General features: G+C 45.5%; 1 protein-coding gene across 1 annotated transcript in view; it reads left to right on the top strand.

Annotated features, from left to right (window-relative positions):
• CEMIP (cell migration inducing hyaluronidase 1) overlaps positions 1–25166 on the top strand; it is a 551721-nt gene extending 526555 nt beyond the window's left edge. Inside the window, exons 27-28 of the mRNA XM_078682930.1 lie at positions 9177–9277; positions 19469–25166. Of these exons, the coding sequence (XP_078539056.1) occupies positions 9177–9277; positions 19469–19596 (229 nt within the window). The 3' untranslated portion in view covers positions 19597–25166. The remainder of the gene's footprint in view (positions 1–9176; positions 9278–19468) is intronic.
• Positions 25167–26127: the final 961 nt, after the last annotated feature.

Raw genomic sequence — 26127 nt, 5'->3', positions numbered from 1 at the left:
TAAGGATGAGGAAGGGGCAGTAAAAGAGGCCTATGTGGCTTTTAACTTTACGGTCCATGCTAATGCGAACTCCACTTATGCTATTTAGTCGCTCCTCACGGACTTCCATTCTTTGGCTGAAAAAATGCAGAAGGATGCAGGTTTTTCTGCCCTCTTGCCTGTGATGGAGCAGCAGGTGCGGTTTCTCATGGATGTCATGTGCATTTGCGGCAGTTTGAGCTCAGCCATTGTGGCCCTGCACAACATCTGGATGCACACCGGGAAGACAGATGCTGCTCAGAAGGCAGTTCTCTTGAAACTTCCTTTTATAGGTTCCAAAGTTTTTGGCAGTGATCTGGAGAAGCTGATTAAGGAGTCCGCTGAAAATTGGAAGCTGGTTTCTCCTGTTCATCCATTCGCCGAGAGCAGAGATTTTGGCTATAAACAGGCTTTTCCCACTGGTGGTATGGCTCCGCAATACCAGCCCTTTCGAGGCTGGGGTCATGGCTGCAGCACCTCTAATGCTGACAAATCCAAGTACTCTTCAGCTTCTACATCTTCTCCCGCCCCTCCCAAGGCATGACTGCTCCAGGTTTCTTCTGATGGGGGTCATCTGCAGTACTTTCAGGACATTAGGGCTCGTACTATTGCGAATGCATGGGCCATCCAAGTGGTCTCAGATGGATACAGGGTAAATTTCAGCACCTCACCTCCTCGCCATTTTGTTCAGACTCCTGTGCCTCCCTCCTTGGAGAAGTTGGCTGCACTTTTACCAGGGTTACAGTTGCTGCTCCAGAAGACTGCCATCTCCAGGGGAAATTTTCCATGGTTAGTAGTCCCTGCTTTTTCTGGTGCAGAAGGCATCAAAGGAGTTTCGCCTGGTGCTGGACCTCAAGGGGGTCAATCAGTATATCCCTCATGTACCTTTCAAGATGGTGTTTATCCAGCTGATTCTGCCTCTCTTACAGAAGGGGATTTTCCTGTCCTCCAACAATCTCATTGTGCCTATCTCCATGTCCCAATGCATCCATCACAACAGCAGTTCCTCTGGATCACTGTCCAGGGCAACCACTAAGAGTTCTGGATCCTGCCCTTCGGACTGGCATCTGCTCATCTGCTGTGTTCACCAAGCTCTTAGCTCCGTTGGTGGGTTTTTTACATTCTGAGGGTGTCCAGCTCATCTCTTATCTTGATGACTCGCTGATTGCCTCTTGTTCTTTTTCTAATAACCACATCGTGGTTCTCAAGGTGAGCATGATGGTGCAGTACTAAGGCTTCTTGATCAACTGGAAGAAGTCCCAGATCCTGCTGTCCAAAGATCTCCTCTTCATTAGGGCCCGCTTTAGGATAGACTTGGGGGAGATCTTTGTGTGGGAGGTGCGTTGTGTTCCTCTCCACTCTCATTTGTTCTCTCTCCTTCTTCATCCCTCAGTATCTACACAGGCATGGCTCTGCAGTCAGGAGGAGATGTCCTCTACATTGGCCCATGTCTCTTGGGGGAGAATGCACCTGTATCTTCTTGTTCAACATCTCCTGCGGCATTGGAACCCATTGTCTTGGGAGTACGAGACTCTGGTGCCAGTGACTTTTCAGATCCACAGGGATCTCCAGTGGTGACTGGACCCCCCTCATTTGTGCGGGGTTTTTTCTTTGGTTCCCATTCTTGTCCTGGTTCTCACGACCGATGCCAGTGGGAGGGAATGGGGTGCCACTCTGAGGGATTCTGCTGCACATGGGCGATGAAATCATACCCAGATGCTTCAGTCTTCGAATTGGAAAGAGCTGGCGACTGCTCTGAAGGACTTTGTTTTTCTGTCCCCTGTTGTTGCACACAGCAGTGTGTGTTCATACAGACAACTGGATTGTCCACTCTTATCTGAATCTTCAGGGCGGTATGTGCCCCTCTCTATTTCTCCTTTCTCTGAAGATTTGTCTATGGGTGGCGGTCTACCCTTAAGTCTTATGGCCGTCATTGACAGAATTGATCCATCTGGTGTCAGGACTGGGGTTTGTCATCTTCGTCTTGTGCTTCTACTCCAGTTTTGGAGTTCCTTTGGGATGGTTTTCAGCTGGGGTTGGCTGTTTTTACCATTTGTAGTTAATGGGCGGCAGTTCAAGCTTTTCATGGGGCTGGTGTTTTTTCTGTTGCTCTGCTGGTGGCCCGCTTGCTGAAGAATTGTATTCGTAGCCATCCTGTGGTTCAATCGCCGGGGCAGTTGTAACAGAAAGAGGACTGCACAAACACTCCAAACTAGGGTGACCATCTTGAAGTGGCACCGACCGACTGTATTAACCTACAAAAAACCTGTTAAAATCCACAAAGAAAGCTGTTTCTTAGGAACTCTCCCACAACCCGGCCAATCCGTTATCTCCTAGAAAGTTCCACCATCCTAATGACTATGGTCATAATAACTGCTGTTTACTGATCCAGGTCTCCCCGAGTGTGCCCAACCCTAGCCAACATGGTCAGTCCTGGTCTGACTGCCTCTGGTCTACCCCCCTAAACTCTTGAAAACCTCTAAAAAAGCCTTCAAACACCTCACCCTGAAAAACCATCCTGAGTCACTGATCTCTGACCTACGTTTCTGTGCGGACAAAGGCACTGTCATCAACAACCTCGTTTTCTATTGCAGAAGAATCCCCTCCTGGCGCAATACCTTTTCGCTACTCCTCAATGTACGCTCATCCAGGAACATTCCCTACGGCACTAAGCTCACAATAGTACCCTCAGCAACCCTGCGAGCTGACCTCACCATCACCCGCTACAAAAGCGGCACTGTATTGATCCAAGCTTCAACAAAAAACCTTGATAAATTTGCAGATCTCTTTACCATTCTCCGAAACTACGTGCATGACACTGGCAAGACGACCAACACCCGGCCTGACTTCAATCCGACCCCCCCTGTCCAACATGACTAACTTCCCCCAAACCACTTCTCCTAGAGTCTCCAACACAGTTCCTCCTAACCCCCCCAACTCATCTACTGGCCTGTTCGCGGGGAAGATGACTAACACCCGTCCTGACGTTCCTCCGACCCTCCTGCGCAACATGACTAACTTCCCACAAGTCACCCCTCTAAGGGGCAGATTTATGATAACTGGCGCATCCCCAGGGATGCGCCAGTTATATTGCGCCGCTGCTCCGCCACCCATGGTGCGCCGCATTTACAATGCGGCGCACCATGGGGCAAAAACGGCACAGATGCGTGACGCATCTGTGCCGTAAAGGTGGCGCATTGCTGGAGTTGCGTCGCAAGCACGACGCAGCTCCAGCAAGGCTCGGGGGTGCCCTATCTGACCAATGCTGCGTCAAGACCTACGCCTGCTTCAAGCAGGCGCAGGGTTTTGACGCAGCATTGGCCTGAAAGTGACTGAGTGAAATCTTATAGATTTCACTCAGCCACTTTTGCGAAGCGCACCTGCCCCGGAACGCCCACCCTGCGCCAGAACGCCCACAAGTGGCGCAGGGCTTTACAACGTGACGCATCTGCCTAGATGCGTCACGTTATAAATGGGTCGTAGAGATGCGCCACGTTTACGCCGCAGCTGCGTGACGCAAACGTGGCGCATTACCAACATAAATCTGCCCCTAAGAGCCTCCAACGCAGTCCCTCCTAACCCCCCCCTGCTCATCTACTGGCCTTGCTAACACTTGCACCACAAGACCACGGGTCTCCTCCCCTCTATCTACCCCCACTGTCCCCACTGTTTCCAACACAGTACACCCTAATCCCCTCAGTCCTCCTACCAGTCTTCCCAACGCAATTGACCCGAGACCCTTGATCCCCTCCCTTCATTCTCCTCACTCGGAATCCACGATTTCCAACACAGCACACCCCAACCCCCTCAGCCCTCCTCCTACCCCCCGAACTAAAGCAACCCGGGACCCTTGGTCTCCACCCTTCATGCCCCCACTGGGACTCTAAGACCAGAACGTCTTCAACGACTTTTGCTGATGCAAGTCAAGCTAGCCCCGCTGACACTCAATCCACCCCTTCTATGACCCCTAATACAGCCCATCCTAAACCTCCCACCCCCCCTCCACAGATATCCACACTCATGCACTCCAGAGCCACCAAAATAATTCAGAGCATCCACTCCTCCATCCTGGATCTAAAGAACCTCCTTCACCTTGCCGAACTTTCCTTCGTTAGCCTCATGCCTCAGCTGAATTCCTCCTCCCCTCATATCCCAGAGCTCTCCAAACGCCCACTACCGACATCCTTGAGGCATTTTCGCCCTCGTAAGCACCCTAGCTGCCTATCTGAGGAGGAAACCCTTGACCTCGCCCTCTCCTACAACCTTTCCCTCGTCACAACAAATAATAAATAATAAATAATAATAAATCCACATTTGTAAAGCGCACAATCACCCGCAAGGGTCTCTAGGCGTTGGGGGCCGTCGGGAAGATTAAGCAAGCTATTGCCCAGAGTCACATGGTGCTGGGCTAACCTGCCACCGGCGCCGGGGATCGAACCGTGATCCCCAGATTCCAGCGTCAGTCGCCCTGGCCGCGGCGCTACACCTCTTCCTGTAGACCTCACTGAAAAGGAAATCCATGACATTCTCCAGGACCATAATGCAGCCCCTATCACTCCTTGTCTATCAGACGTGAGTGCTGCACACCCCATCTGCACGGTTGCTATCAACCCCTGCAGATCAGCTTCCCTCTGTAACAGAAGGGTGATCAGAAGTAATCTAGCGCCTGTACACCTGTCTGCCCGACTCCCGAAACCACCTCCCTCCCCTCTCTGACTGGTCTCTTAATTAACTGCCGATCGGCAGTAAAGCATGCCGCCGATGTCGCTGCTCTCATTCTGAACAATAACACAGACTTAGCTATTCTAACAGAATCATGGCTTAATGATTCCTCATCCCCATGACTTGACCTCTTAGTCCCCCCAACTTTAACATCTCTAGGCGGCATCGCCTGCATCCATCGCTCTAACCTTGTCACAGAGCTTCTGGTGGACACTACAGATTCCTGGGAATATCTAGCCCTCTCAATCTGCAGTAACACCACACAACTATGCAACCTGCATATCTTTTACCACGCCCCAGGCATGAACAACCCCTTCACTGACTACCTCATGGAAATCATCACAGCTAAGAGCTCCCCCGACATCAAAGACATTTTCCTCGGAGATTACAACCTGCACTGGAACGATCTTAAGGATCCTCCTGTCAACGCCAATAAAGACCTCCTGGCCGGTCAAGCCCTGACCCAAGCTTGTTCACTTCCAACCAATTCGAAAGGGGCCACTCTTGACTGGATGATCTCTAAGGAGGCAACCATCAAGCTTATCTCTACAGACCCCTGTGACTGGTCTGACTTCCACGCCATCACCTTCCTTCTACCTGGCACCCACAAGACAAGGGCACCACAACCGGTGCTCCCTAAACGTTGGGTCAGAGACACCAAAAACCTAAACCACAATGAACTTGAGATCCGCTGCAAATCCGACCTCCCCCCTCACCCCCACATATCACATCGGTCAGTGACCTCAATGATCACTACTCCGCAACGATGTCGAACATTCTGGATGACCTAACCCCTCTTAAACTAAAAAGAGCTCAAGTCAAAGATAGAAACCCATGGTTCACTGGGTCCCTCAACGACGAGAGGAGATCCCTCCGACAAGCCGAAAGAATCTGGAGACAGCATCCCTCGGCCGATCACCTAAAACTTCTCCGCCAGGCCAGAAATACATACAGCAAGAACATCCTCAACTCAAAAAAAGAGTTCTTCAGAGCGGAACTAGGAAATGCCCAGAACAGACCACGCAAACTCTTTGAGCTGGTCAAACACCAATCGAACAAATTGTCCAAAACAGCGAAAGAAAACCCCACGTCGCTCATCTCATCCGAGGAATTCTCCTCGTTTTTCGCAAACAAAATCAAAACCTTAGGTAACGAACTTAGTGCTGCCTCACTCCCTCTACTGAACCATGACTTTCCGCCTCCTCCCCCCTGCCTCCATAGTCCACACCTAAGAATCTAGCACACTGCACCGATTTCTCACTCTACGATGAAGATTCTGTCGCCAAAATCCTTTCCACCTTAAAGCCGAACAACCATTTCAACGATCCACTCCCTTCAAACTGTCTTGTGACCGCTGCCCAATCCATTATTCCCAGCTGGACTGCGATAATCAATGCCTCTCTCCGGCAGGGATCAATCCCGGACTTTCTGAAAGCGGGCCAGATCCTCCCCATTCTGAAAAAGCCGTCGCTGGACACAGCCTCCCCTGATAATTTTAGACTGATTTCCAACATTCCTCTCTTGGCTAAAGTGCTGGAGAAGTGTGTGCAGCTATAGCTAAGTCACCACATCAACAACTTCCATCTACTCGATGACTACCAATCTGGCTTCCGACCGGGACACAGCACTGAAATCACCATGCTCCACATCGTCGATGATGCTCTACAAGCCCTTGACCAAGACAAACCCTGTCTCCTAATCCTCCTAGATCTATCCTCGGCCTTCGACACGGTCAACCACGGGATGCTACTTGAACACCTCAAACTTAGGATTGGATTAGATGGCACAGTCCTTGACTGGTTTAGTGCCTACCTCCATAACCGATCTCAGAGATTCCTAGTCAACGGCAACCTATCCGCTCCCTCCTTGGTCACGGTGGGAGTCCCTCAAGGATCAACGTTGTCCCCCACCCTCTTCAACCTCTACTTAGAACCCCTTGCCGAAGTCCTTCGCACTGCAAACATCTCCTACCATATGTACGCCGACGACACTCAGATCTTCATAAAAATCTCATCTCTTGAGGAGATCCTCACCTTGAATTAGGCCCTGAAGCTAACCGTCCAATGGCTCTCCTCCAACCAACTCAAACTCAATGCTAAGAAAACTGAGTTCCTCCTAATCTCCCCGCCCAAAAGCAACTCTGAGATCCAGACATGGATTAAAGCTATCACAGCCTTAAACTGTCCCCCGACCATTGTGGACTCGGCCAAATCTCTGGGAATTACCTTAGATTATAACCTAAACATGCAAGACCACATCAACTCAATGGCCAAATCTGCCAGATTCCACCTGAGCTACCTATGGAAACTGAAACCCTTTCTTGACGCTCCCAACCTAAAACTTGCAGTCCAATCATTAGTTATTTCTAGGCTGGAATATGGTTGCTCCACCCTCTCTGATTTACCCACGATCTCCCTAGCACCCTTAAAAGCCTGCCTCAATGCAGCCGCCAGACTACTTACCGGCACTAGGAAATTTGATCACATCACTCCTCATCTGAAAGCGTTGAACTGGCTTCCTCTCGAGGCTAGGATTCATCTCAAACTGCCATGCATCACGCACAAGGCCCTACACTCAAACTCCCCTGCGTATCTTGCACAGAAACTTGTGATATCCGGAGGAAGCACAAATTCACGATCGGCCAGTGCCCTCCTGCTCCAGCCTGCACGCTTTCGGAAAAACAAAACCTATATGCTGGGGGTTCGCTGGGGCTGCACCAAGAATATGGAACTCCTTCCTACCCGCCATCAGAAGAATCCCCTCTCTGTCACGCTTCAAAAAGGAGGCTAAATCCTTCCTCATGGGTAAATTTCTTGGCTAAACGCGTTCCACAACCACCTCAAAGACTACTGCCCTCATCCTGCGACATCGCCCCACCAAGAAACCGGGGGTCTGCCTTCAGTAATTGTAATTGTAATGTTACCCTTGTATTCCTCCATCCCTCTGGTACCCAGTACCCCCTCCCCCCTAATGTACAGTACTCTTGTGATATCCTGCCTTTTGTATGACTCTTTGACTCTGTAAAGCGCTCTGATGCCCTAACGGGTCAAGTTCGCGCTCTATAAAACACTAAAATAAATAAATAAAATAAATAATAAATAAATATGTGTCCTTTGATTTTGGTTCTGCTGTTTTGAATTCTGTGGCTCCTCCGAGGTGTAAGGTTTTTGGCTCATTGAATTGACTGCTCTTGTTTTTGCTATCCTTATGGTGTGTTTTCTTTCGAAATCCGTTCCTCGGCTTCGGTACGTGCTCATAAGTAAAGACTGTGAGAGGAAGACCAACAAGAAGGTAATGCTCGGTTACTTACCAAGTCATTTTCATTACTCCGAGTCCATGTCTTCCTCGTCACAGTCCCGAGTTCCCACCCACCTCTTCCTGTTGTTCAACTGATTTCATTCTAGTCCTTATTATTCCGGGAAGTCCTCCCCAAGAAGTGAGGTATTTGCATTACCTTTGGATGGGGCCACCTCGGATTGGGGAGGAAAAGTCAAGTTTGGTAATTAGGTTCTGCAGGAATGTAGATAAACTCATACATAAGTAACTGGGACGAGGAAGACATGACTCGGAGTAATGAAAGTTACTGGTAAGTAACCGGGCATTCTGAGTTCTTAACTTCTTCCTCAGAAAATGGGAGAGTCATCAGGCCTTGCAAGGCCTTTCAAGGTGCAGTTGGCAAAATAATGGTCTCATTCTATGTCCTGTTAAGCTGGAGCCAATGATTTCTCATCAAGGCTTAGGTCGCGAGAAGCATGTAATCAACTTCTAGGCAAATTGAGAGGATAGCCTTCAATTTCACAGACCATGCATGTCATATGGAATGTCACCTCATATTGCATTAACATGGCTTAGTGAACTCACCCAGAGACCATAGGTGCAGTAGGGTCCATTTATCCTTTCACCCTTCTGGGTTCGATAAAATGAGTAACATAAAAGTTAGGTATTGATAACATCCATCTGTCAAGCAACATTTCAGTTTGCCATGTGTGCATCATTATTATTATTATTATTATCATTATTATTATTGCTACCATTATTATTACTTGTGGACCCCGTTCCTCAACCAGGCTATGGAGCTGGTCCTGCTGTGACACAGTGTTGGTGCTACAGCGCCCAGATAAATGCGGTGGAGCATGCGTGCGGACACCTAGCGCCACCCAGAAATTAAAACCTTTGGTTTCTGGTAGGAGTCATTCAGATCTCATGGATCTCTGGCAATGGATCACTTCACTGTGGGGAGAATTCTCTTCCACCAGGTCTCTTGGTTCTAGGTTGGGACTCCCTCATAGTTCCCTCTGTCCAGGTTTGGGTACAACCTTAGATGATGACAAGTAAACATCTTCCCAACAACTTAATATTTTATGTTTTCAGTAAAAATGTTTGATTTGCTTTGTAAATACTGCAGTCCAGTCTTGAAAACTGTTTTGTTTCCTTAGTTCAATCGTCCTGATGGTATCCAAGGGAAGACTCCTCTCAAAAGGACCATGGACAAAAGTTCTGGAAAAGCTCGGAGCGCAGAAGGATGTGAAGTTAAAAGGTATGTGTATGTCCCACTATGAAAACACACGGTAGGAAGAGGAGGATGAGCTGTGTGTGGAGGTAGAGCTGTGTATTTAAGGGAAGATGATCACAGAGGGGGAGCTGTGTACGGAAAAGGAGCAATGCATGTAGAGTGAGATGAGAGATGTGCATGGAGTGGGAGCTGTTCATGGAGGGAGGGCTATGCATGGGGCATGAGCTGTGCATGGAGGACCAATTGAGGATGGAGAGGGAGCTCATGGAAGGGTGACAGCTGTGCATGTAGGAAGAGAAACACATTTAACAGGAGCAGTGCAAGGAGGTTGTCAATAGAACCTTGCATAGAGGAGAGCTGTGTATGGAGAAAGGGTTGCGCATGGAGGAAGAGCAGTTTAGATTAATCGATATTTTTATGCAACTTGAATGATCAACTCATTTAAGCAACAGAGATCTAATAGGCAGAAACATCTAGGATCACGGGGAGAGACGCACCTTGATAGAAGTTCAACTACAGGGGTCTCTCCTCCCATGAGGCGTGTAGGAAACCACCATAGGGTTTATTGAAAATCTTCTGTGGTAGAGTGTAACACAGGTCAACCTACCCAGTGGTAACCTCATACTGATATTTTGGTAAGAAAGGAGCCCAGTTCATTTTTCATTATTCTTGTCCTGATGAATGCTGTGGACCCTTTGGGCCAAAAAGGCAGAAACATGTTGACAGATTTAGCCACTACGGTGGCGGGGCAATAATCCCCCCTTTTTTCACTGTTCCTGTAATTTTAATACCATATAATTGCCTTTCTGAATAAATGTAATTCGGCAATTATACTGGTTTTTAAAAACTTCACTAACTCTCACGGGACCCCACTTAGTCTTAGAAGTGCCTCCCTGTCTCCAGGTGAAAGCCCGCTCTGTATCAAACCAAGTTTTTAGAGAGCGAGGACTGACAATGATGAAGCATGACACCTGGTGGTGTGTGAGGACAGTCCTTCACTTTTTGTGAGATGCCAGCGTCTTCATTTAGTATCCTTTTAAGTTTCGGTCACTAATAAAAAACACAGGAGCAGCTTCTTTTCTGTATTCATCTAAGAGCATCCCTGATTCCAAATTGTGAGAGCAATAGCTCTCAATTTCTTTCCAAATGTTTTTATTTGTGGGCAATTCCAAATAATATAGGTCCAGCTGCTGTCTGCTTACAGTAAGCATCTAAAACATGCATCCAGTATTTGAGGATATAATTTTTGCATATAACCATTTAGCACAGAATTGCATTCTTCTAAAATGTGCAATGCAGTGTTATAATTATTGATCTTATCCAAGGCTGCTACTGGAAGTTGAATATTTTCCTTAGCTTGCCACTTATCTTGTGCTTTCCGATATAGTTGCCTATCGTTATTCTTCCTTTGATAGATCAACATGTATTAGACTCTATCAAGTCTTCCATAAAATCCAATCTTGACACAAGCAGCACCAAGTCGATATCTTTTAAGAAATGTCTAATCTGCACATACAACCATTTTAATACATCCATACAGTATCTAATGCCAGGCTCGATATCCCCCCCTCCGCCTCCCTGTCCTTCCAGGCATCTTTATTAATAAAATCAAAAATCGTACTATAAGCACTACTTTCCCATTTTTGTACAATGCTTTTCTCTATCAAGAGATGGTCTTCTACACCTATGTCGGTTAAGAGTGTAGACTCTTTAATAAATGGTACATTATAAAACTTAAATAACTGTGATTTCTGCTTTATTAGCCATTGTAGAGTCTTGTATCTAATTTTCTTGGGATTTTTTGTAAGTCTTAAAAAGTCTAGAATTTTATACTCCTGGAATATCCTTTCGATAAAACAGTTATCTATATCAGGCATCTCAGTGGATCTACAAAATATAAAAGTTTTATGTGCAAAATTCACACAGTAATATTGTCTAATATTGGAGAGAGCTGAGCCTCCTTCCAGAGTTGGTCTATATAAAGTGTCTAGTGCTTGTCTTGGTATTTTATTTGCCCAAATAAATGTTAAGAATAAACCCTCTAGCTCTGTGAAAAATGTAATCTATAAAGCACATGGTACAGCAGAGACAAGAAAGTTGAATAAAGACGGTATAGACATACGAATTAAGGCCACACATCCCAATAATGAAATTGGTAGATATAACCATTTTGCCAACAGTGCATTCATCTTACACCTCGCCGGACACACACTCAACGCCGTCTTCTCATCCAGCAAAGACATCGCCTTCAGCCACGCCACAGGACTCCACTGGACGGACCACAGCTGCGTCCACTTCACCTTCAGAAGAACGACGATCCACCACCACCAGCAACAGGTTGCCCGAAGAAGCTGGAACAAGATCACAGCCGACCAGCTCGCCGCTTCCCTGAGTCAGCACCCTCCCGCCAGCTCAGCGAACCCCAGCCAAGCCGCCGACAACCTTACGAAGTGGATCAGCAACTGCGCGGACGAACTCGCCCCTTTGAGGACCCCGCCCAGCAGACCCGGCAGCAAGAAAGCCCCATGGTTCACCGACGAACTCAAGAGCTCCAAGAAGGACTGCCGAACCCTCGAGAAAGTCTGGAGAAGGGAACCAACACCGGACAACATGACCACCCTCAAGCTCGCCACCCGGAAGCACCACCAACTGATCCGCGCCACCAAGAGAACTGCATTCCAGGACCGGCTTGACAACAACGCACACAACTGCAAGGAACTCTTCAACATCGTGAAAGAGCTCTCCAACCCCAGCGCCGGAAACAACGACATCACCCCATCGCAAGACCTCTGCAACTCCCTCGCCTCCTACTTCCACAACAAGATCACGGACATTCACAACAGCTTCAACATTCAACCATCGCACACAACGACCGCAGCAACGCCGCCCACCACCACCCTCCGCGCCTGGACTCCGATCAGCACCGATGACACCGTCCGCATGATGAACTCCATCCACTCCGGATCTCCGACCGACCCCTGCCCTCACCACGTCTTCAACAAGGCCGACGCTGTCATCGCACCCCACCTGCGGGACATCATCAACACCTCCTTCGACACCGCCACCTTCCCGGAGGGCTGGAAGCACGCCAAGCTCAGCGCTCTACTAAAGAAACCCACTGCGGACCCCACCGAACTCAAGAATTACCGCCCTATCTCGCTCCTCCCGTTCCCAGCCAAAGTCATCGAGAAGACCGTCAACAAACAGCTGGCCGCCCTCCTCGAGACGAATGGATCCCTCGACCCCTCACAGTCTGGCTTCCGTGCCAACCACAGCACCGAGACCGCCCTCATCGCTGCCACCGATGACATCCGAGCCCTGATGGACAACGGAGAAACAGCGGCCCTCATCCTCCTAGACCTCTCCGCGGCTTTTGACACTGTCTGCCACCGCACCCTAGTGCAGCGCCTCAGCAACGTCGGAATTCAGGAGAAGGCACTGGAATGGATCGTCTCCTTCCTCGACGGAAGAACACAGAGAGTCCGTCTACCACCGTACAAGTCAGAGGCCACCGGAGTCATCTGCGGCGTCCCTCAAGGATCCTCCCTGAGCCCCACCCTCTTCAACGTCTACATGAGCCCCCTCGCGACCATCGCACGCCAACACAACCTGAACATCATCTCCTACGCCGATGACACCCAGCTGATCCTCTCCCTGACCAACGACCCCGCCGCTGCCAGAGCCAACCTTCACGAAGGAATGAAAGATGTAGCCGAGTGGATGACGACCAGCCGCCTGAAACTGAACTCAGACAAGACGGAAGTCCTCATCCTGGGTTCCTCGCCCTCCGCCTCGGACGACTCCTGGTGGCCCCCCGCCCTGGGCACCGCACCCACACCGACAGACCACGCACGCAACCTGGGCTTCATCCTGGACTCCTCCCTCTCCATGACCAGACAAGTCAACGCCGTCTCCTCGTCGTGCTTCAACATCCTGCGCATGCTACGGAAGATCTTCCGGTGGATCCCCACCGAAACCAGGAAGAAGGTCACCCAGGCCCTCGTCACCAGCCGACTGGACTACGGCAACGTCCTCTACGCCGGAACCACCGCCAAGCTCCAGAAGAGACTCCAGCGGATCCAGAACGCCTCAGCCAGACTCATCCTCGACATCCCCCGACGCAGCCACATCTCCGGACATCTGAGAGACCTGCACTGGCTCCCCGTCAACAAGAGAATCACCTTCCGTCTCCTCACCCACGCACACAAAGCCCTGCACGATCAAGGCCCGAGCTACCTCAACAACCGCATCAACTTCTACGCTCCCAAGCGCCACCTCCGATCAGCCAGTCACGCCCTCGCCGCCGTCCCCCGCATCCGAAGAACGACAACAGGAGGAAGGTCCTTCTCCTACCTGGCCGCCAAGACCTGGAACTCCCTCCCGACCGACCTGCGCCTGACCCAAGACCACCTCTCCTTCAGGAAGAAGCTCAAGACCTGGCTGTTCGAGCAGTAGCAGCACCCCCCCCTCCCAAGCGCCTTGAGACCCTCCGGGTGAGTAGTGCGCTCTACAAATGTCCTTGATTGATTGATTGATTACAAAATAATGGAACATAATTTAATGCATACAAATCATTACCATTTTCAGAAACCCAAATCCCTATGTACTGCTTTGGTTTTGCATTCATTAGTTATTGAAATTCTGGCCCTAGTTTATCCTGTGTACAATTATAAAATAGGATTTCAGTTTCTAACTTATTGATCTCGTATCCACCTAGTTCTTGAAATGCTTTAAAAATCCCAAATACATGTTCCTGACTGCTACTCTTGGGCTTAGGCCATAGGGCGATATCGTCAGTGAATACTTTTATGTTCGACATCCCATTAATAGGTGCCTCCACATATTCGTTAGTTCTGGCAATTGCTAGTGGTTGTATAAACAGTGAAAATAATATTGGAAATAGTGGACAGCCCTCCCGTGTACCTCTATTCACCTTACAAGTGCCAACATTCCTTGAGTTAATGATTACCTGTGCGGTAGCTCCCTTATACAAAGACTTTATTATATGAATCAAATTATCTGGAAGCCTGAATTCCCCAAGAATCCTAAAATGACTCTCCCAGCATACTAAATCAAATGCCTTTTCAGCATCTAAAAATATCACTTGCGCGGGCACTTGATTTTGTGTCATAAAATCTTGCGTTTCGATAAGAAAAGTTGTGTTTGTACATAGCTGCCTTCCTTCAACAAACCCATATTGATCGGAATGGACAACAGAGCCTATGGCTCTACTTAATTGGTTAGCCAAGAGTTTAGTAAAAATCTTAGAATCCACATTAAGTAGACTGATTGGTCTATAGGACTTAATAGTTTCCTTATTTTTAAATCTATCTTTAGAACACTTACTACACCACTATTCTAACCGCTTAACCGCGGCGGCAATTGCGGTAGTGCGAAGGGGTTATGAAAAGGCGGGGGCTCCCCTCCCTTTAGTATGTAATTCACAAGCTTTAAAATCTCTATATTTAAAGTTGTTGCAAACTTTTTATACAATTCTGAAGGGATTCCATCCCCTCCCCAAATGATTTACCATTAGCCAAAGATTTTACGACTTTCTCTATCTCATCTAGAGAAAATTCGGCCATCAACTTCTTTATTTGGCTGTTCTTCAGCTGTGGAATTGGGGGCTTACTTAAAAATTTCTTCAACAGTCTTGTATCAATCTGATGGTGCAGGTTATATATTTTTTCATAATGTTCCAGATAAGGCTTAACTCGCATAAGCATTACACTTGCCTGATGTAACTCAGTCTCCACCTTCAGCCTTTTCAGTTATAGCGCTTTTTGTTTTTGCATCCCGTTGGTGGTAATATATCCTCAGATGGTTGCATTGAACGCCTCCCAAACATTCTCTACTCGGGCAGTATCAGTATTTATCCAAAAATAACTTACAATCTCGTTATTTATCTCTGTGCTCCATTGTTCATCCTCTAAATTGACTTTATCAAAAGTCCATCTTCCAATTTGTCTTTCTATCTTAATCCCCGTAATTTCCATTTTGACCATAGCGTGGTCTAAAAAAGCATTTTGTAGGTGCTCATATTTAATTAAATCCAGACTATGGGAAGATAAGAAAATAATCTATTCTTGAGGCAGTAATATTTAGTTGAAAAATACGAACATTCGTACTTTTGCGGCTGTTTATTTCGCAACGGGTCTTTTAAATTTAGTTCGCTCCAACAATCTTTTAATGCTTTAGCCATTCATGGCTTATTTTGCTTACGAACATTGGTAGAGGAATCTAATTCCAGATTTTACTGTAGATTAAAGTTCCCTCTTATAATCACTAGGCCCAGGATATAGATTAAGGCTTGTTTCAGCTCCCTTAGGGGGGTAGGGTTATCTAATATTGGTGTATATATTGTAGCTAGAGTCAGTCTTGTTTTATTTAATATACCACTAATTATAACTCATCTCCCTTCTGTATCTGCCTGAGTGAAAACTACTTGGAATGGCAAATGTTTGTGAACATATATTGCAACTCTACTTTGTGCTAGACTTGCTTTTGAAAGACATTGAGAGCCAGCCCATTGCTAAAACAGTTTATGTGCATTGTCTTTTTTTTTGTTAAAAAAATGTGTTTCCTGTATAAATATAATATCTGGGCAGTGCCCTCTCAACCACATATCTATTGCCTGTACTTTTCGATTATTAGTAAGGCCGTTGGCATTAAAAGATATTATCTTCAATATCTCTTTCTCCATACAAACTCATGTCTTGGAACTGCCTGTATCGAAAAAATTTACGGCACTCATTCTGTTTCCTTTTCCCTATCTTTTCTTCGTTGTGCTTCTTTAACCTGAGCAAATTTGTCATGATTTCTTCTTCTCTCATAAATCTTTTTTCATAATTCTAATATGGCTATCTCCACTTTCAATTATCCTCAATACGCCTATTGATCCTGGTGCCTCTGAACTCTCCTTTTGTTTCTCTTGCTGTACCCCAACCCACACTGCAACTCCCTCCCATACACCCTCCTGTGGAAGATTTGCCCACACCTCCTTCCCTCCCCTCCCCATTGATTTGGGTGTTGTATTACACCCTTGTGCGTGTATCCCTTCCTTGCACTAGAATCTACTTCCAGGAAAGGGCCCCCCTTCCATCACCCCCATCATACCCCATAATTATATATTACATTGCCCCCTGCAGTCGGAATGCTCAGTTAGCACCTACATAATTTAGATTTTAGTTAGACAGTTTCATAAGAAGTGCTTGTGCTTCTTCAACATCATTAAATAGAAAGAATTGACCACACCTCCTTCCTCCCCTCCCCATTGATTTGGGTGTTGTATTACACCCTTGTGCGTGTATCCCTTCCTTGCACTAGAATCTACTTCCAGGAAAGGGCCCCCCTTCCATCACCCCCATCATACCCCATAATTATATATTACATTGCCCCCTGCAGTCGGAATGCTCAGTTAGCACCTACATAATTTAGATTTTAGTTAGACAGTTTCATAAGAAGTGCTTGTGCTTCTTCAACATCATTAAATAGAAAGAATTGACCACACCTCCTTCCTCCCCTCCCCATTGATTTGGGTGTTGTATTACACCCTTGTGCGTGTATCCCTTCCTTGCACTAGAATCTACTTCCAGGAAAGGGCCCCCCTTCCATCACCCCCATCATACCCCATAATTATATATTACATTGCCCCCTGCAGTCGGAATGCTCAGTTAGCACCTACATAATTTAGATTTTAGTTAGACAGTTTCATAAGAAGTGCTTGTGCTTCTTCAACATCATTAAATAGAAAGAATTGACCTTTCACCAATACCTTAAGTTTTGCTTGTTGAACAATGGAGACTTAGCATTAAACAAGTCAATCATTTTAACAAATCCTCCACGTCTCCTTGGGGTAATTGCTGACATGTCTGCGAAAATTTTACATTTACACACTTCTGGCATTGAGAGAGTCCTTCTCTCAATAGCCTGGTTTAAAATGCGCTCCTTCACCCTATAGTCTGCAAAGTTAAGAAGTATTGTACGTGGATATTTCACATTTGCATATTTCTGAGCTGGTACCCTATGAGCTCTAGTACTGGTCAGATCCCCATCCAACTCTGGTATTGCTTTTCTCAGAAGTGTCTCAGACCATTTCAGAACTTGGGTGTCCTCGCATCCTTCTGGGATGCCCACCAGACGGAGGTTAGAGCATCTGTTATAATATTCTAAACATTGTAGCTTGCTTTCAATTAAGTGTTTATGCTTCTCGATATGGATAACTTCCTTCTGCATGCTTGCTACCTTATCCTTTGAGGTTGAGACTCGACTTTCTGCCTCCTTTGGTCTTTCTGGAATAAGCAACATATGTTCTTCCATTTTAGAAAGTCTTGTATTGCTATTTCTTCTACTTGCGACGCTTTCAGATCTTTTATGTCCTCGAGTATGTTTGAGTATTTATTGAAATGATTCTTCCCTTTCATTCTTTTTTTGGAATTTATTTTTATTTCCTGTCTGAATATCTGTCATCAAAGGGGGTACTTGTATAATACCCTGAGACTGATGTATACCCACTAGGAGAGACGCATTTTGTCATGGGGCTGTCTCCATCTCGATGTGTTCCACTGAAGGCAGCTGAGAGTCAGACTGTATCTTAGTTTGTTTTGTAAATAGGGGGTATTGATTGGGGCATGTTGAACTAATGTTTCCTACTGGGCTACTGTTGTTGCCGTCATGATTATCTAATGTATCAGGATCTATTAATACATCCAAGAGCTGCAGACATTTCACCCCCACTTTCTTACTCCGGTCCTTTCTCGAATTGTTTCCTGTCTCTTGCCCAGTTTATGAATTTCGCTTTGCAGATATAACCGCTGAATCACAATGTTTGACTACGTTCGATCCCAATGGAGGTAGCTCTGTAATCAAGTTCTCAGAACTCAGGGTTTAGCAGCACACCGGAGGAAAGCTCGACCCGTCTCTGTAGCGGTCTAGTTATTCACCCTAGCTGGGTGAAGCCCCGGAAGCACCCACACACAATGTTTCACTCTCTGGCCAGTCGTGGCCAGAGAGCATAAATAAAGGGGCCGGGGTCGCTCGGGACTTCCGGCCCAGACGAGTAATCCTGAGTGTCTGTCCTGTGATTTCACTGCGCAGTGGTAGGCCCGCATATGGTGCCTGAGAGTGCATGCTGTCCTGAACCTCCACAGTCTTGACTTCTCACTGCGGCACGCTCACTTTTACTTCCAGAGAGAGCCGTGTCGACTGCAGGTCTTCCCCAGCTTTCCGATCCTTGGTGCAGGTGTTCAAAGATTCCAGGGTCGGGAGTGTGCACTAGCGGCAGCATGTGTGGGAACCATCTGCAGTCATCGCCTCCTAAAGCCGCCTCAGTAAACACCGCATCCCGAGGAAAAAAATCGCCCAATGCAAATTTGAGTGCTTAATGTCACCAGGGATATGACGTGCTAGATAAATAATGCATCAGAATGCCCAGGAGAGCATGTTAATCATTGCAAGTGATCTGGAAAGTGCGCTGTAGACACCAATACAATGCAATAAACAGGGCCGGCTCTAGGCTCATGGTGGCCCTGGGCAGGGAGCGTAGGTAGGGGGCCCGGAAGAGGGGGTCCAGGCGGGGCGCGCAGGCAAGTAAAGAGGGGAGGGGGTCAGGGTGTTTAGAATTGGAACAGAGCCGGAGGCCGCCAAATCCCTGCCAGGGGCCACCTCGCAAATATGTATCCATCCTCAGAGGATTAATATATTAAGGATATATATTGGCGTGGTGGCCCCTGGGGTTTGGTGGCCCTGTGCAGGTGCACAGCTTGCACATGCCTAAAGCCGGCCCTGCAATAAAATGCCATACAATCAACCGTTCAATATACTAGTGATGTTGACAGGTGTATGCATTTATACAAGTGTGACGCTCGACGGGCCAAAGGAAAGGTCTCCAGTGATCCTTATATATAGGGGGTGAGCCCTTATTTTACACAGTTTTCAGTAAAACAAAATGCACAGTCATTTCTGTGGCTCTATAAATATTTCTCCTTTCACTAGAACGCACAAAGTGGACCCGCATTATCTCAATGTCAAATATCAAAGGGGCCTTCAACGCACCTCTTATGGGAACATATGTTGATAAGCGTTCTGCCCAACTTACTTAGGAAACGGAGAACATATTGAGTAAAGAATATTTGACATTTTTACATGTAACGGGTACATTTCTCACTACTTAGCCTCTTAAAGTATTGTTTACCTTAACATCTTTCTCCTTTTCAGATAAAATGGCTTTTGTTGGATTCAAAGGAAGCTTCCGGCCCACTTGGAGTAAGCTTCTCACCGACATGGATGCCATTAAGATATTCCAAGCTGTCCCGATCCCCGTGATGAAGATGAAGGCGTTGTGAAAGTGATCCCACGGGCTCGTACAGTTACCACTGCAAGCAGCAGGGAGGACTATAGACTATGCCCACGCGGAGGGAGCCCAAGGCCTTCCGGTCTGTGGTAAACAGGGCTTGTCGCCCCGTTCTACCGGTCCCAGGAGGACTGCTCCACATTTTCATAGGCTGCTTATTTTAGGCAGAATGTGTCAGTTTGTCTCAGCCTGATAAATCAAGACTGTGCCAATTTCTGAGATGTTTCTCATCGGGGCAAACCAATGGTTTTTCTTCGAGTTTGCCGGCCGCAGTAAGACTTTTCTTCTGGTTCAGACTTCATGACTGAAGTGGACTGCCTTGGCCTTGGAGTTGTTCTGCTGAAGCAGAATCTATTTTCTCTGACACCGACCAGGCCTAGTAGACTGGGCCAGATATACTGGGCCTGCACTTGGCAGGCCTAGTCAGCTTTCTTTACACATAGTGTTCTTTTGTTGTGCATTGTAAATATATGTATATTGGCGTACGTGGCTGTGGTGGACGTGAGACAGAAAGCATTGCTGGTTCCCTGGGGCGATGGTAGGTGCTGTCTCTAAGCGTAGCCTGGTATATTTAGGACAAATGTGGCTCGACAATTATCTGTGGTTAGTTGTGAAATTGTTTTACGCACTGACTCTACAGTGCACTACTCATTCGCTATTGTGTCATTACTATGAAGTCATGTATAGCTCTTAAATATTGCGTAGAGCTTCTCTAACACACTGTAAACACAGAGGGCCCGATTCACAAAGTGTTTTTCAGTTGGTCTCTTTCACCCTTGCGTTACAAACCTGGCCCTTAGAGAGTACTATTTACCACACGTGGCGTATATGAGACGGTATAGCATGCATTTACAAATTCTTCTTTTGTGTGTCTGTTGTATACACTGCATCAAACTTGTGACCCATTATCCTTCGCTTCGTTTCTTTGAGTGTGAACTAGCATTAGGATAAAGGTCGAGCAGTTTATAACACCATCATCTAAAGACACCCACAGAAAGCCCTAACCTAGAAAATATGTGTGCACAACCTTGCACAGAACGACTGCACTCTGTGGAGATCAGTGGTGATTGTTTCCCTCCTTTATGGCTGCACTCAGTAGGGTTGTGATAAAGGTTGTTTACTTCCACAGGAACTGCACTCAGCAGGGATGTGATGGAGGTTGTTTACCTCCACAGGAGCAGCACTTGGCAGGGATGTGATGGAGGGTGTTTTTCCATGGCAGGAGTTTCACTCTGAAGGGATGTGATGGAAGTGGATTCCTTCTGCAAGAACTGTACTTACAGACCCCCTCACAGACTCACGCACTCACTCACAAACTGTCTGACACACTCATGGAGGCCCTCGCAAACCCACTCAGACACACTCACTCAATCTTTGACCTGCATAATCGCATGTTATCACCCCTTTTCCCAGCGCTTCCCTTTGCATCTCTAATGAGATGCAAAGTGGGCGTCACTGGGCGTACCCGGAATGGACTACCTTGCAAATATAGCTGATGTTCACATCGCGATATTTATAAGGCAGCCCACAGGATTTTAGCAGACGTTAGATTTTGGTGAAAACAGACGTTTTCGCAAAAATCTAACGTCTGCTAAAACCCTGACTTACCTATGTTTGACATAGAGGGTGGATTATGCTCATACGACTACAGGGTTGTATCAGCAAGGTTATCAACCGTTTTGCAGGGAACATCGCTGGAAAACCAGTGATGTTCCCTGCAAAACGGCGATAACCTCGCTATCTCTGGAACTTTTATCGCCCTGGAGAAACGCGTTGTTAATAACGCGCTACCAGGGCGATAAATTCCAGAGATAGCGTGCGATAAGAAGTTTATCGCTAAGCAAGGCCAGAGATAATTATTTCTGTCCATTAATAATATGCCCCCAAGGCCCTTATATACTAAAGCTTTGCTTAAGAGCTTGTGCGACACAATGTGATGCAGAAGGCCGCATCAATTTACTAACTTTTTTAAAGGCCCGCATGAGCTATACTAACTTTCATTGTGTTGTGTTGAGTACCCACACAGTAGACCATGACTATAATCGACATCCCTGATTTGGGAAACTAATCACAGTTCCCTGGAATCCTTAGAGATGCGGGCCCCACGCCCAGTACACCAGAACATATTACCACTTGTAAAAAGAAAACCTGCCTAAAACAAAGTGTTAAATCTCCAGAAGGCATCAGAGGAACTGATGGGTTTCTAGTTTTGTCTGCAACACAGGACAGAGCAGATTCAAATAAGTTCTAGTGATCTAACAAGACAGGTTTGCGAATTGGGTGACTGGTCTTCTCCATAGTCTTTTTCCCAAAAAAGTAAAGTAAGGCCAATATTTTGCCATTAAGGCAAATTAAGTCCTCTCCTCTTCATTAGTGGAAGCACTAAGCCCCTTTTCAGTGACCTAAAGAGCAGCCTTTCTAAAATGGAACTGCTGACCAGCTATATTTCCATAGGAGTCGTGAAGGTGAAAGGATCAGTGTCACAGACGGCCATGTTTATCCCAGCTGTAAGATGGAGGTGTTCCTGGAGTGATGCTAGAAATATGCTATTCACAAAAAGATCTGCTTCTAATTGGAGCCTGATCTCGGAAATAACCTCACATAGAAATAAGGACGGCAGTACATTTTTTTTAACAGCTTGGCAAACCCTAATATCTTCCTAAAAACGTCTCAGCGGCTTAGAAAGTATGCCATTTATATTGGATACATGTAGAACATAAACCAAAGCACGCCTTTAGCAATCTCTAGTAATATGTATTTAATTAATGACTTAGCAGTTCATTCCATCACTCTTTTCAAAGTTCAGTTGACCTAGAGAATGAAATGGTAAATTACACTTGTTCACAGCACCTTCAAATTACACACTCCTGTGCATTCTGGAAAATGTCTTTAAAATCCTCGTAGAGTGCAGCACGCAGAGCATCTACGGTGCTGTTTTACTAATTTTAGTAATTCTGTGTGCGGGCACGGGGCCTTAGTTAATCTGGGCCCCAATAAATCATGAGACTACAGATAAGACGTTTCTAGTTCACTGTAAACATGTACCATACCTTATCATACATCTCCAGAACCCCACATATACCAACTGAGCTACTTAAAGCCATTCAAACATAATAGGATCTCCATATTGCTTCAGTAGCTACTTTAGCACAATATGTACTCGCATATGACAGGTAATGAATACAAACATATTTAAAAAAAAATATGACTACAGTTAGTGATGCCCAGGTTACAAGTAAAACCTCCAAAGTCAGGAAATGCGAGACTAACTTAGGTGTGTACCCTGTAGCTCCATCACCCACCAATGCCCAGGTGCTATTCCAAATGTAGAACACGTAGGAACTACAGCTGGTCAAGCAGTGCTCCTATGGATCCTGGATTGTCACCGACTCTAACATAAGGAAAAGGCATTTGCTAAGAATATTTTTCTGCTAAGAATTTGCATCAAAACTCTCTGCTTTCCTCTCGAATGGTTTCTAAGGGCCCCAAAATTTAAAAGGTAGCAAAACGTATTCCTTTAACACAAAAAATCATGTTCATTTTGCACCAAATTATCTTTTACAACTTACAGGTCAGATATAGTCATGAATTATTTCAAGAGAACTTTAAGAGATTTTGAAAGTGCTGAGGTTCCAAGAAATTAACAATGATATGCAGCATGGGTGAATGTTTGGTGCACACGGAGACCTCCCTCTAGTCTAAGTAGCATCCCAGCACTCTCTCTTTGTCTTATGGTTCAGTGAGGCAGTCCGTAATCTTGCAATGCCACGAATTCCACTATAGAAGCATACTAGGTCTACACTCTACTCTCTTCCTATCCTCAGTAACAAATTAATCATAAGTTTATTTGAGTGTAGCGGGTGCCTTGTCAAACCTAAACGACTACATTTATACAAAGCTCTTCCACACTATCCGAAAATTCCTACATTTCCATCTAGCCATCATCAAGGTGAGGCATAGAGAGAAGGCCAACTGTAGAGCAAATGGAAGTAAGCTGGTGGACAAAGCCGTTGACCACAAGCCACTGGCTCAGAGGGCAATAGCAATGGGTCTTTGTTTCCTAATCTGCCTCCTTATTGCACAACAATCAGCCACTTCTTCCAGACTGCGAAACAATTCTTGAATGGCACAGTAGATTTTTGTTTCTTCTTAAAGTTAAAATTTTAAATCCAATTGTTCATGTGCCAACTTTGTCTGATGGCCTGGAAAGGAGGATGCTAGCTAATTGCATGCAACATACGGTATTCCTCAGGAGACATAACGGTGAGAAATATCTTTATTAGCAGTGTTTGCGTTTAATGTTTGTGTTCCTTCTTTTTCTTACATAAGTGCTCCACTTACATTCACATTATTCTTGTGTGGTGTGCTCTCATGCGACCGCCCTCATTAGCTCTACGTTACGGTTAGTGTTTTCCCAGGTTTTGTTTTTTCTAATTGGTGGTAGTCTCTTTTGTAACAGTTCTCTAAATGTGTGCTGTCTTTATGCGAGTATATCCCTCACTGGTGAAAAGTGTCTCTCCTATAGGTATTCTGGTTATTTGTGAAAAGTTTTTTTCTATACCATTTTAAACAATCATCATTTAAATGTTGGGAGGAGAGTCAATATTTTTGAGACTTTAGGACATCGCACTGTAACATGCAAATAGTTATTTCCAATTATCTAAAGGGTAAAATAAGAGAATTGAATTACTGATAACATTCATAGTTGTGACAGAACTCCCTAAGCCACCTCTTGCGGTTTGTTTTAAAGTCTTTGAACAACTAAAGATTTGGAGTTTGTGCATAAAATTGAAAACATACAATTTACCTTCAAAGAGACTGCTTATATGTCAATGAAAATATTACCTGCTCAGTGATTGCTCATACAGTGTTGTATATTACAATCTATCAATGTTTAATCCTGAAACAACTGCTCTGAATGTTTGAGATTGGAAATGCGCAGGCTAATGTACTGTGTAGTATGAATAGATTTGATTTTTTTAAGACATGGTTGCCAAATGAATCAGAAAGTTGATGTGTTATAAAAGATATACTATCCATTTAGTGACTATGACAAATGGCACACAGATAATGGAATATGTTAACATGTAATAGCATAAAACAAGTGCAGGTATGAGAATTTGAAATCTTTTCAATAAGTACAATGCTGGCCTTTTCCCTTTACCGAAACAGCTGGTACTTTTTCGGAATAAGATGTAAAGTACTGTATAATGATTTTAAAGTAAGAGATATTTCTAATGATGACAGAATTAAAAAGAATATATTTTCTATTTATTTATTGTAATTACACCCATGAAACAACCACCCCGGACTCAAAAGAGTTGCACAGAGGTCATGATACCCTCAGCTATTAAAGGTGTTGGAAGGCAGCCCTCTCTGGTAGCCCACTTTGCACTTATCTGTCCCCTCACCTGCAGAATGTTGATCCTCACTGAAGACTCAAGCTCTCAGAGAGCATGCTTGGTTTGACTACTCATTACTTAGAGCAGAGGAGACTCAAAGTTATTGGTTGTCTGGACTCATACTTAACATTTATCACAATAAATATGGAAAGCAATTCGAGTCAGTGATTGTTTTATTATATTTCTCAATGTATGTGGGATTATTACAGTTGATGTTCATGTGGACTATTGTGTGTGTTAACATTATTCATTAAGCAGGAGAAAATGACACGCAATAGCTTTGTAGTGCTTACATCATGGTTTGCCATACGCTCTAATGAAATGTTGGCTCAGCTACACATTGATGACACAATTACGAATACTTAATTGTATTTTCGACTACTGTAAAGATAGAAAATCAAGTTGCAAGGATTACATGGCACTTCTAGATTGGCCCAAGTATACCTAGAGAGGGAAAGAACATACAGCTCAACCCGCATATTAATTTAAGATTGGGAATATGGTGTAGGACTTAGTTTGGTAAATTATTACTCAAACTATATTATATATTACCTATGATAGTTGGGATGGGAATGCACCCTGCAAGATATATAGGCATGGAGTAAGGTAGGTGTTTCAAGTTCAGAGATGGGGACTGAAAGACCAGGGTGTATATTTACAAGGAAACGGTGCGGCGCTGCAGCAAATTTTGAAGCGCCACGCTGTGTCGTGTAAAAAATGCAAGAATGCTCCATATTCACAAGAATACGATGCCCGTGTGTCTTCCCTTGTGCTGGTGCTAAAAATAGCTGCCTAGCACCAAAATAGGCACACTTGCACCATTGTGCAAGGGTGTTTGTGTTGCAGGGAATGATTGTTTATGTGCAGGAAGTTGTCCCTTCCTGCACATAAACAATCTTTAAAGGCCATTTGCTCTTTCTATGTGTGCTGCAAATTGCAAACACACATAGAAAGAGAAACAAGCATTTACAATGCAACGGTTTCGCCTTTGGAAAAGTTTGAGCTATTGGCATTGTAAATGACAACATTTGTATTTATGTGTTGGTTTTGAAAACAGATAAATAAATGGCATTGTCATTTACATTGCAAATAGCTTTAACATTTCCAAAGGCGAAACCGTT

Source organism: Lissotriton helveticus, chromosome 3_1 (assembly GCF_964261635.1).
Source record: "Lissotriton helveticus chromosome 3_1, aLisHel1.1, whole genome shotgun sequence".
Lineage (NCBI taxonomy): Eukaryota > Metazoa > Chordata > Amphibia > Caudata > Salamandridae > Lissotriton > Lissotriton helveticus.
This window is presented reverse-complemented; position numbering and strand designations above follow the sequence as displayed.